The sequence below is a fragment of the Chiloscyllium plagiosum genome, chromosome 12 (assembly GCF_004010195.1).
Source record: "Chiloscyllium plagiosum isolate BGI_BamShark_2017 chromosome 12, ASM401019v2, whole genome shotgun sequence".
Lineage (NCBI taxonomy): Eukaryota > Metazoa > Chordata > Chondrichthyes > Orectolobiformes > Hemiscylliidae > Chiloscyllium > Chiloscyllium plagiosum.
Window position 1 is genome coordinate 13,568,060 of NC_057721.1, and position 13,258 is coordinate 13,581,317.

Here is a 13,258-nt window from a genome sequence, read left to right on the forward strand (position 1 = left end):
TTTGGAGGTGGCGGAAATGTCGGTGGATGATTTGGTTTATGCGAAGGTTGGTAGGGTGGAAGGTGGGCACCAGGGGCGTTCTGTCCTTGTTGCGGTTGGAGGGGTTGAGTCTGAGGGCGGAATTGCGGGATGTGGATGAGATGCGTTGGAGGGCATCTTTAACCACGTGGGAAGGGAAATTGCGGTCTCTAAAGAAGGAGGCCATCTGGTGTGTTCTATGGTGGAACTGGTCCTCCCGGGAGCAGATACGACCGAGGCGGCGGAATTGGGAATACGGGATGGCATTTTTGCAAGAGTTAGGGTGGGAAGAGGTGTAATCGAAATAGCTGTGGTAGTCGGTGGGTTTGTAAAAAATGTCGATGTCAAGTTGGTCGTCATTAATGGAGATGGAGAGTTCCAGGAAGGGGAGGGAGGTGTCAGAGATGGTCCAGGTAAATTTACGGTCAGGGTGGAATGTGTTGGTGAAGTTGATGAATTGCTCAACCTCCTCGTGGGAGCACGAGGTGGCGCCAATGCAGTCATCAGTGTAGCGGAGGAAGAGGTGGGGAGTGGTGCGGGTGTAATTACGGAAGATCAACTGTTCTACGTGGCCCAACAAAGAGACAGGCATAGCTGGGCCCATATGTGTGCCCATGGCTACCCCTTTGGTCTAGAGGAAGTGGGAGGATTCAAAGGAGAAATTGTTAAGGGTGAGGACCAGTTCGGCCAAACGAATGAGAGTGTCGGTGGAAGGGTACTGTTGGGGACGTCTGGAGAGGAAAAAACGGAGGGCTTGGAGGCCCTGGTCATGGCGGATGGAGGTTAGAGGGATTGGATATCCATGGTGAAGATGAGGCGTTGGAGAGTTACAGATTAGCTAGGAAGGATTTAAAGAAAGAGTTAAGAAGAGCAAGGAGGGGACATGAGCAGTCTTTAGCAGATAGAATAAAGGAGCACTCTCAAGCTTTCTATAGAGTATGGGAGGAATAAAAGGATGACTAGGGTAGGAATAGGGCCACTCAAAATTGAAATGAGAAGTTGTGTGTGGACCCTCTGGAGATTGGAAAGGTGCTAAATGGATATTTCTCATTTGTTTTCACTCAGGAAACTGAGAATATTGTAGAGGAGAAGAATGAGGTATGGGATATTAGACGAGAAAGGATTGAGGTTAATAAGGAAGATATGTTATCGATTCTATAAGGAGTGAAAGTAGAAAAGTCCCCTGGGCTGGATGGGATTTATCTGAGGATTCTCTGGGAAGCTACAGAGATGTTGGAGCCTTTGGCTTTCATCTTTGAGTCATTCTTGTCTGCAGGTTTAGTACCAGAGGACTGGAGGGTTGCAAATGTTGTGCCCTTGTTCAAGAAGGGCAGTAGAGATGACCCAGGTAATTATAGACCAGTGAACCTTACGTCTGCTGTAGGAAAAGTTTTGGAAAGGATTATAAGACATAGGATTTATAATCATCTAGCAAGCAATAATTTGATTGGAGGTAGTCAACATGGTTTTGTCAAGGGCAGGCCATGTCTCATTAAGTTGAGTTTTTTGAGAAGGTGACCAAGCATGTGGATGAGGGTTGGGCAGTTGACGTGGTGTACATGGACTTCAGTAAAGCCTTTGATAAGGTTCCACATGGTAGGCTGTTGGAGAAAATGCAGAGGCATGGGATTGAGGGTGACTTAGCAGCTTGGATTAGAAACTGGCTTTCTGAAAGACAGCGAATGGTGATTGATGGAAAATATTCAGCCTGGAATCCGGTTGCTAGTGGTGTGCTACATGGATCTGTTTTGGGACCACTGCTGTGTGTCATTTTTAGAAATGACTTGGATGCAGGCATAGGTGGATGGGTTAGTAAGTTTGCAGATGACACTAAAGTCCGTGGAGTAGTGGACAGTGTGGAAGAAGGTTGCAGGGGAATTCCATAGAGTGTGGAAACAGGCCCTTTGGCCCAACCAGTCCACACTGACCCTCTGAAGAGTAACCCACCCAGACACATTTCCCTCTGACTAATGGGCCTAATACTATGGGCAATTCACCTGACCTGCACATCTTTGGATTGTGGGGGGAAACCGGAGCACTGGAGGAAACCCACGCAAACACAGGGAAAATGTATAACTCCACACAGACAGTTGCCTGAGGCTGGAATCGAACCTGGGACCCTCGTGCTGTGAGGCGGCAGTACTACCACTGAGCCATCATGCTGCCCGGGATAAACTGCAGAATTGGGCAGAGAGATGGCAAATGGAGTTCAATGCAGATAAATGTGAGGTGATTCACTTTGGGAAGAATAACAGGAAGGCAGAATACTTGGGTCAATGGAAAGATTCTTGGTAATGTGGATGTGCAGAGGGATCTTGGAGTCCATGTACACAGATCCATGAAAGTTGCCACCCAGGTTTGATAGTGCTGTTAAGAAGGCATACAGTGTATTGGTAGAGGGATTGAGTTCCGGAGCAGTGATGTCATGCTGCAACTATACAAAATGCCAGTGCAGCCACACTTGGAATATTGTGTACAGTTCTAGTTGCCTCATTAGGAAGGATGTGGAAGCATTGGAAAAGATACAGAGGAGATTTACCAGGATGTTGCCTGCTCTGAAGGAAAGGTCTTATGAGGATAGGCTGAGAGACTTGTTCTCATTGGAGAGAAGGCAGCTAAGAGGGGATTTGTTAGAGACATACAAGATGATCAGAGGATTAGATAGGTAGACAGTGAACGTCATTTTCCTAGGATGATGATGTCGGCTTGTATGAGTGGGCACAGCTACAAATTGAGGGGTGATAGATTTAAGACAGACGTCCGTGGCAGGTTCTTTACTCAAGAGAGTGGTAAGGGTGGGCCCTTCCTGCAAAAATAGTTAACTCATCCACAGTAGGGGCATTTAAGCAATCCTTGATAAGCACATGGATGATGATGGGATAGTGTAGGGGGGTGGACTTAGATTAGTTCACAGGTCGGCGCAACATCTAGGGTTAAAGGGCCTGTTGTGCGCTGTATTGTTCTATGCTCTAAAGGAGGAGAGTTAACATTTCAGGCCTGTGACCTTTCATCAGTGCTCACTGACCTCAGTGACTCCAGTCCCACACTAATGAGGATGGCTGCCCTCTCACATGGCTCAGCAAGATACTGAATGGCCCAATATTACCTTTCCAGGGCAACTGGGGACTGTGCAATAAATGTCAGCTTGTGCAACTTGTTTCGGTGCCATTCGCTTCACTTTGTACACCCTTGTATACCCTTGAGTTTAGAAGACTGAGATCTGATTGAGACATATAAGATTATTAAAGAATTGGACACTCTGGAGGCAGGAAACATGTTTCCGCTGATGGGTGAGTGCCGAGCTAGAGGGCACAGCTTAAAAATACAGGGTAGACCATTTAGAACAGAGATGAGGAGAAACTTCTTCACCCAGAGAGTGGTGGGTGTATGGAATGCTCTGCCCCAGAGGGCAGTGGAGGCCCAGTCTCTGGATTCATTTAAGAAAGAGTTGGATAGAGCTCTCAAGGATAGTGGAATCAAGGGCTATGGAGATAAGACAGGAATAGGATACTGATTAAGGTTGATCAGCCATGATCATATTGAATGGTGGGCAGGCTCGAAGGGCAGAATGGCCTACTCCTGCACCTATTGTCTAATTCTGTAGGCGCAGCGTGTTTGGTAGATGAATACAAGCCTCCACTTATAGCCCCCCCTTGATGGAAGGCTTCAAACTTTTACAATAGCTTAAAATAAAGAGTAACTTGCAACATTTCAGCCTCTTTGATTTCCCTAATAGTTAGAATCTAAGAGGTTTCACTTCATAAGCCTGCAAGTGAATAGCACGGAGACTGCAGATTGACATAGAAAATTCAAATTCATGCTGCTATCAACTTGCACCTATTTCAAGTTGCTGGTTCTGTTCGACTTTAGAATAATAATTTATTCATCAAATGAGAAATAATTGATTTCCAAACTCCCAGAGTACAAAATGCAATAAAGATAAAGCATCAAAATAAAGCAAAATCAGAAAATTGCCTAAGAGGTTGATGGTTCAACCAATACGAAGTTGAAATAAGATGGGAAAAAAATTGGTCAGTCTGCCTTTACCTTTTCCATTTCCTGCCTGAACGTTGTAAAAACTTCATTGCTCTTTGCCAATGTGCTCTGGAATTCTTCAAACTTATCCATATACAGAGAAAGCTACAAAACAAGAAGCACTGGACATATAACAACTTAATTAACAATATGATTGCAGCAATTCAAAATTAAACATCAAGGTTATTTGATTAGTTGCTGTCACTTCAAAAGGTATCATGTAGTGTGGTCCATTTTTTTCCTTCCAACTCTAAAGTCTCAAATCTTCCTGTGTTGTCTCTCCTCATGGTGTTTTTTTTAAAAATCACTTCACTTAGTTTGTTTGCTCCCATAGTGGATATATTATTCTTTGATTTCAACCTCCTTCTTTCTGAAAGTTTCAGACAGCAAGACAGATCTTTCAATGGCAATGACTATCCTACATATTCTGAGGTAAGAATGCAGTAGCTGGTATCTAAAAACTGAGTGCCAGGTGGTGGAAGGTCCAACAGTTTGCTGGAATATACCTGTTGTTTCAGTTGTGCCTCTTGCTGCTTCATCAGTTCACACTTGTGCCTCAATTCAGTCGCTTCTTTTAGCAGCTAGCAAAATAGAATAAAAACAAACAGGTAATTTCTTAAAATGTTACACATCACCTTCATATTTAGGATGGCAGAATGTTTTGATTTGATTTACTATTATCACATGTACCTAGGTACAGTGAAAAGTTTTGTTTTGCATGAAGAACAGCTAGATTACACCAAAGATCCTGGGGTGATTGAACAGTGCAAGGAATGCAAAATTAAGGCTGCAAAGAAGATGCACAACAAGCAAGATCAACATTAGATTTGAATTCCTTTCAGTTCTGTTAATGTTTCTTTATAAGAGGGAGAACAAATCTCACCTACTTCTTTAGGAACCATATAGCCTATTGGCTACATTGATAGAGGCTGGGAGCAGGGGCAGTACCCAAATTGTGTTTTCTCTCAGTATTCAGCCGACTGAGTCTTTTGAGAGCCTGGAACCCAGATATGTGTACCGGAGGTCTCCAGAAAATAAAAGTAATTCAAAACCATGTTGGTACGATTGGCAGTGAAAACTTAGGCAGGTGAAGCTGACCGTACTGAAAGCAGAGTTTCAATGTGGTTCAAAATGAAGTCATTAAACGTAAAAAAACTTAATTGGAGAATTGAGGAGGAAAATATTTCTGGATCATCGGTCTAACCCATTAACTGAAAACCTCAGTTATGTTCTATTCTCTAAAGCAAGTAAACATGACGTGCAATGTTCATAATGATTTGCAGTAGTTTTGCACATTTTGATCAGAGATAAAACTAATCTGTCCATTTAAACATTCTGGCTCATCTCTTTTAGCTTCTGCAATGCATTCTTTCCTGAAAGGAGGCAAACAAAGGATTCGCAGGCAAGTGCCTATGGCACTATGTTACCCGTCGCTACGTAATGCAAGATTAGCCCTCAGATAAATCCCTTGGTTAATTGTAAATTGGTACACAATGCACCAATAGTATGTTTTTTCATTTTAAGACTATTTGCAAATACACTATATATGGAAGGGCATTATCAATCACAAATGTATTTTATGTTTTAAAACGTATTTTTAGATTTGTTTAATTAAATTATGAGAACGTGTTAAATTGTGAATATATTAACACATTGGATGGACTCAAGTCCGGGATGTGAGCCACTCAAAGTTAAAGAAAGGGGAGAAAATGTTCGCAAAGTTACAGATAAATTGAAAAGCTAATCAATACCCCAAAAGATAAAAAAACAATAATCAATGCACAACTGAAACATGCAGGATGGAGCTGGTTGTAACAAAAGATGTGAAAATTCTTTATAGCTTCTATGAAAGCAGTTTAAAGCTGAGGCAATTCAAATATGTCCAGACATTAAGAGAATCAACTACACTTAGCAGATTTCCAAGAGTTGCAATGTACGTCAGAAATGGATAACATGCAGCTTTAGTGCAAACAGTGAAAGTATAAGGAATAACAGCCTTTACTTACAAACTCCCTCTCTCTATGATGCTCCTCATCCACCTCTTTCATAATCTCTGTAGTTCGCTGGAGCTTGGCATCTACCAATTGCTGTTGTAGTTCCTTATGCTTGAAAACTTTGTCAATATGCTATAGAGGGGTAAGGAGGGCAGGAACAAGACAAAGTAAACTACCCAGCCTTCACAGTGCCAACAATGACAGTTAAAAAGTATCAACATTGATAAATAAATTAATCCCCAGCAGTAGTCCATTTTAAAATAAAACTCCCTAATCATTGGGAAAACAATATTTCTATTTATTAGAAGCTGACAGGAGCGGAAGCTATGAAGTGCTAAGGATCAAACCAAATAACCCAATTAAAAATGGATTTTCTGTCTATTACCCAGAGTGGACATGACACTAGAAGCTGCAGTATACTCTACAGCTGTTGCTCTAGCTATCAAAAATATCTTTACAAAACAAATAACTTCCTTTCATATCCAGGTCTCTTTGGATAAAAGGAAGTCAGGTACAACACATATTGAAGAAATCTTAATAATTTCATTTTGCACAATGCAACATGTTGATTAGTGGTGACAACTGCACACCACACTACTTCTGCTAATAACCACTTCATTAGAATAGGCATACATAGTTTTAAAATTAAACTTTGATTATCTGTTACATAATAGCCAAAGTTTAACCACAGTGAGATAGCAACCACTAAACTGTTTAACTTGTGTTTCTCACAATATTATATGATCTGGCCAATTCACCAACAGCTAAGATTACACAATTATCAATGAAAGAACAAAAACCACAACTAAAACTGAAGCTTCCAGGAATACTGCAAATAGCTGCCTCCATATGCTATGTGAATGTTATGAGCAACTGTAAGGCCATTAGAGGTAGCAGCAGTAGGCCATTCAGCCCTCAAGTCAACTCTGCGGTTTAATGAGATAATGGCTTATCTGAAAATGCTCAACTCCACTGTCTTGCCTTTTCCCCACAACCCTTGATTCTGTTACTGATTAAAAATGACTTTCTTGGCCTTGAATATACTCAATGACCCAGCCTCAACAGCCCTCTGTGGTACAGAATTCCACAGATTCACTGCCCCAAGCCAAAAAATTCCTCCTCATCTCTGTCTTAAATGGGCAATCCCTAATTCTGAAATTATGCTCTCTGGCCATACCCCCTCTCCCACAAGCGAAACAACCTTATTACAATTCCCCCGTTGTATCCCCTCAGAATCTTGTATGTTTCAATAAGGTCACCTTTCATTCTTCTATAGTCCAATGAGTACACGCCCAATCTACTCAACCTCTCCTCATAAGACAATCCCTGCATAACTGGAATCAACTGAGTTATCAGCTTTACATACAGCTATTATCACTAAAATACTGGTGAGGAAAGTTTGCCATTAGAAAGTAATATACAAATCTAAAACTTAACTCTGACAACAATAAGTATTGTTCATTAGAAAGCGTGGAAAGCTAAAGTGTTACACTGGAAAACTTCTGATACTTTACAATCTGCAACCTCCATCACAAGCAAAACATAATAATCCAGAACAACCCTAAATCACCTCTTCTCGTAGTTCATACTGTTCTATTAGTTTCTTCAGTTGCTCAGCTAGTTCGATGTTTTCCTGTCGCAGCTTTGTGTTGTGCAGGTTGTGCTGGTCCATCTGGGCCTGAATTTCATTGAGGGTCATTTGAAAATGTGCCGTCACTTCCTTGCGACGTTCTTCCTCCTCCCGTGCTCGCTGCATGTTTTCCTCCTGCGTAATTTAAAAAAGCATTTGTAGTCAGTTCATTACGCCAACTGAAATCCTGTCAAATGTAAAGAAAACAGTTTGCAGAAGTAAAAACTAGATCAGGGAAATTGGCTTTGTAAGTATAATCACTGCACTGACGACCCCAAAGAGCAACTATCGGTTTTACTGGGAAGAGTTAGGAACCATCAAAACCCAAGTTTTGCTGTGACAGCACCAGCCATTATTTAGACTTGCCCATCCACGTTTAAGATTTTACAACTTTTGTGCAAGTTGGTGAAAACACGAGCTGTAAACATTGCAGAGGGGGAAATTAGGACATTTGGCACCCAGGAGTGAACATTAGTATCTCTTTAACCAGTCAGACCGAAGGTCTGTGAAATCATCGGTGCAAAGTCTGAGATGCAAGTGTAAATTACAGCAGGTGCATTCAAAGTTATGACAGCTCCAAAGAGGAAAATAAAACAAGGGAATGGAAGATTGGCTCAAGAAATCAAGAGTTAAAGAAAAAATAATAATACTTTAAAACCTGCGCTGCTAAAATCTACAATACCTAAAACTTAATACAGTGAGACTCGATCAACATTGAGTGCCCGGAAGGTTGTTTGGCAGTAATTAACATTAGATCCATTAAACTTAATGTCATTAAAATAAATATCACCTCATTGAATATCAACAATATCATCTCATTGAATATCATAGGATGGTAAGCCAGGCAATAAAAGTAAAAGTGACCCATCTTTGTCAGAAAGCACTGGCAAATACAGTTACATTGCACTCACAGTTTTCATAGACCCGGAAACTAAAGTTGAAATGTTAAAGCTGCTAAAGAAATTTAGTCATAAGATAAAGGTAGGTCAGCTGAGCTAAAATGGTGAAGAACGCCCTGAATCAAGAGGACAGGTTCAAAGAACCTCAAGGAGAAGCTAGCACATGTTCTGGGACCCACGGAAAGACAGATTGACACACAAAGACCTTGTGTATCATGCCATGCTTCAACTCGTAGAATGTCTTTGCTTTTAACAAACCTGGTCAGTTTGCACTCTAAATTAGCAATTGCTCATCTTGCCAGTATGATTATTCCCCCTACAAGAAATTTCTTAATCTGGAGTTTTACCATTATATTCAGAGATTATATACAAGGCAGTTAAACAGAGTTAAGATGCAGCACAGTTATGAACTATTTGAAAAGCTGGTCTATGGCCTATAGTTAACTATTGCCATGTGCCTTACTCTATTTGCCATAATTGTGATCACTCACATAAGCAATACCTCTGTAGTATCCAGCTCCCATCTGTTCATTGATAACTGTACAATGTTCAGCATCATTCACAGCTCCTCAGCTACTGAACAGTCTGTTTCCATATGTAGCAAGACTTGGACAATATCTAGACTTGGGTTGATCACTGCAAATAACATTTGCGCCACATCAGTGCCAAGCAATGACTATCTCCAATACAGAGAATCTAACCACCACCCTTTGATCACGTGTCTGAGTCTCTCACAAGTGATGCCACCAACTGCAAGTTTCTCTCTGAATCACAAAGACTTGGAACAATATTACCGTTCCTACGTGGTTGATGGGTCAAAATGCTGGGAACTCCCTTCCTAACAGTACTGTGAATGCTCCTACACACCAAAGGCTGCAGTTCTTTAATAAGGCTTTATCACCATCTCCTCCAATTGGGAATGGGTAATAAGTGCTGGTCAAGGCAATGATGTCCACATTCCATTAACAAATATAAGGATACTCTGTACACTTCTTGACTTGGCGGCAACTGAAACTTTTGTTTATCCCTGTGCAGAACTTTTTCAAATGTCATTTACACGTGCATGTAGGCGACATCCTGAGATAATAGACTATCATGCTCATGACCACACCAAAGAATTGAATTTGGTTTGTCAAGACATGACAGATATTCATAATGTCCATCCCTGTAGCTTAGGCACAACTTATAAAATATAATAAAGCTACTCCCATAATAAAATGCTGTAAATAAACTGAAGCTAAATAACTAGATTGTATAGCACTTTTAACCTTCACTGTGTCAAAAGCAGAACACACTCACCTTTAATGTTTTATTATGACGCTGAAGTTCACGGCAAAGACTCTCCAGCTTACTGCGAGCGAGAATGGCTTTGCTGTGCTCACTCTGCAGGTGAACTTTCTCCTTCACTATCTGTGCCTGTTTCTTCTGAAGTAGTTTTATTTGCTTCTGGACACTTCTGTTCTCTTCCAACTAGGAATGAAAAAGAGCAGATTAACACACCAAAAGAATGTGACAACTTTTTTTTTTCAGTCCTGCTGCCAATGTGCTCACCTACTTAAAGCAGATGCATGAAACTTTGATATTGCATATACCCACTTTAAACATGAGGTAACAGCCAGTGACACTGTTAGAATTTATCATTCAAACTACATTGTATGTAAAAGCAAATTGCACGATACCAAACCACAGTGAAATACTTAATTATAGTCCTGTCAGTGTGAAGGGCAATTTGAAATGAATTAACATCATTAAATCTATTTGATATAATGAAGAAATGCATGTATATAAGTGGCATTTTTCTATCTTAAGTATGCAATGACAAAAGTGACTCTGCTACAAAGTAAACCAACTTGAATGTAAATTATCAAACAGATAATCCACCAAATAAAAAAAGCTAAAATAATCTCCCAAAATCTTGATCGCTGCTTCTTAGACTGAACAATCACTCGACCCGAAGCACACTGCATTTCACCATCAGTCAATACACTGATAAGAAATCTAAACAATATGAAAACAAATTGATAAAAGCAATATCAGAGAGACTTAGCAATATTTCAATCTTTTTAAGTAGGGAAAACAAAGTGACAAATCTGTGAATAGGATCCTGAGCTATGTAATCAGGGTGAAGAGTACAAAAACAAAGAAGCAATGTTCAACTTTTGCAAATACCAGAGATAAGGGGTTTTAGCTACAAGAGAAACCAAAGACACTAAAGTCTTTTACGAGAACAGAGAAGGCCAAGAGAAATTCTGAAACTTTCTATGGAGGAAAAGTAATTAAAATGAGCTAATGGTTGATAACTAAAAGGCATAAATAAATAACAGGTAACATAAAATAAATCAAAGAACAGGTTAGAACACACTAAATTTTAAAACCTAGTAATGTCTGGATATTGAATACACAACTGGAAAAATGAAATCCATCGTGCATTTTGAAAGAAGAAATTTAAGAACAAAGTATTAGTTTTTCAATAATTTTCCTTCAGTCACATGGGGAGGCACTGGTGTAGTGCTATTGTCACAGGACTAATAGTGCACAGAGCTGAAAATGTGTTGCTGGAAAAGCGCAGCAGGTCAGGCAGCACCCAAGGAGCAGCAGAATCGACGTTTCGGGCATGAGCCCTTCTTCAGGCTCAGCTCCTTGGATGCTGCCTGACCTGCTGCGCTTTTCCAGCAACACATTTTCAGCTCTGATCTCCAACATCTGCAGTCCTCACTTTCTCCTCCTAATAGTGCCTAATAGACTCAGGCTGATGTTTGAAAGATGTGTTCAAACTCCACCCCCCCCCCACCACCCCCCCACACTCCATTGTAGACCATGGAATCCCTACAGTGTGGACGCAAGCCATTCGGTCCATCGGGTCCACACTACCCTTCCAAAGAGCATCCCTCCCAAACTCACCCATCCCTAACCCTATCCCTGCAAACCTGCATTTCTTAAGGCTAATCCACCTATCCTGCACATCCCTAGACACAATGGGCAATTTTGCATGGCCAATCCACCGACCCAGATGATGACATCTAAGCCATGAAAATCGGGAATTAAAAGCTCGCTTAACGTCGATTGTTGAGAGCAAGTCTGGTTCAAAAATGTCCTTTAGGAAAGGCAAGGTGCTAACCTTATCTGGTCTGGCCTGAGAGTCTAGACCCACAACAGTGCCTGACCAAGCCACTTGGTTCCAGCAGCAAGAGGGATGGGCAGTAAATTTTGGCCATCCAGCAGTACCTATACCCCATAAACAAAGGAGAAAAAACACCATGACCCAAGTGAGAATGTAGGTAGGGACAAAAACAGAGATTGCTGAAAACGCTCAACAAGTCTGGCAGCATCTGTGGAGAGAAATTAGAGTTAACGTTTCGGGTCAAGTAACCCTTCCTCAGATCATTAACTTTGATTTCACTCCACAGATGCAGCCAGACCTGTTGAGCTTTTTCAGCAATTTCTATTTTTCTTTCTGATTTACAGCATCTGCAGTTCTTTCAGTTTTTATTAGGGGAGGTAGGGATATTTATATCATAATATAATCAGGCATCCTGTTCCAGCTTGAAAATTCAACCGGACAAGACTAGTTTGTTCACGTTTACTTTATTATTGGCAATAAAAGCTGCCATCTTGGAGAATATTTAACAGGATGGTAAGGTAAGGTTCCCTGTTAAATACTTACCTCGTGAATAGGCGGAGCGAAGACTCAACAGGAGTGGATGCGGGCAAAGGAATTGCTGGGCACATGAACTGATATATTCAGGCTGTGGTTAAACTCAAGACAACTACACGTGTAGTGTCTCCCACTCCTCCTCCTCTAACCAGAAAACAAAAGACCATGTGGTGAGGATTGGTAGATTAAGCTTTTTTTTATATATTCAACCTCTCCTGTCAATTTAGAACAGAGGGGATGGAAGCTACGACAGTTACATGTGGGAGATAAGGGTCATTATTGATGTCCCCGCTGACTTCGCCTGCGAGAGGTGCACCCAACTCCAGTTCCTCACAGACCATGTTAGAGACTGGAGCTGGATGAACTTTGGATCACTCAGGAGGCTGAGGGGGTGATAGAGAAGAGTCATAGGGATGTTGTCACACATAAGTTACAGGATAAAGGTGGTTGGGTGACCATCAGAAGAGGGAAAGGGAATAGACACTGTAGGGGCCATCTGTGGCTATTCCCTTCAATAATAAGTCTACTGTTTTTGGTACTGTGCGGGAAGGGGTGTGTGTGTGTGTGAGAGACTTACCAAGAGAAAGCCACAGGGGCCAGGCTTCTGCCATTGAGCCTGGGTCTGTGGCATAGAAGGCATGGGGCATGTTGTGCCATTACGGAGACTTGGATATCACAGGGGCAGGAAAAGTTATTGGATGTTCCAGAATTTAGATGTTTCAAAAGAAATAGAGCGTGGAGGTAAAAGAGGTGGAGGAGTGGCATTGCTAAGCAGGGATAGGATCATAGCTGCACAAAGGGAGGTCATCCAAGGGGAGTTTGTCTACAGTCAGTATGGGTGGAAGTCAGAAACAGGAAAGGAGCAGTCACTTCATTGGGAGAGTTTTTTTTACAGCCCCCCCCCACCCTACGCCAAATAGCAACTCAGACACGGAGGGGCAGATTGGGAGGCAGATTTTGAGAAGGCGCAGAAGTAACGGGGTCATTGTTATAGGTGACTAACTTCTCTCATATTGATTGGAACCTC

General features: G+C 41.5%; 1 protein-coding gene across 3 annotated transcripts in view; it reads right to left on the bottom strand.

Annotated features, from left to right (window-relative positions):
* The window catches only part of LOC122554993 (gamma-taxilin-like), a 78,213-nt gene that overhangs the window by 10,267 nt on the left and 54,688 nt on the right, over positions 1-13,258 (bottom strand). For all 3 annotated transcript variants that reach the window (XM_043700503.1, XM_043700505.1, XM_043700506.1), the window contains 5 exons: positions 9,876-10,046; positions 7,618-7,812; positions 6,060-6,179; positions 4,560-4,634; positions 4,066-4,158 (listed from right to left, as the gene is read on the bottom strand). In XM_043700503.1, the coding sequence (XP_043556438.1) occupies positions 4,066-4,158; positions 4,560-4,634; positions 6,060-6,179; positions 7,618-7,812; positions 9,876-10,046 (654 nt within the window). The remainder of the gene's footprint in view (positions 1-4,065; positions 4,159-4,559; positions 4,635-6,059; positions 6,180-7,617; positions 7,813-9,875; positions 10,047-13,258) is intronic.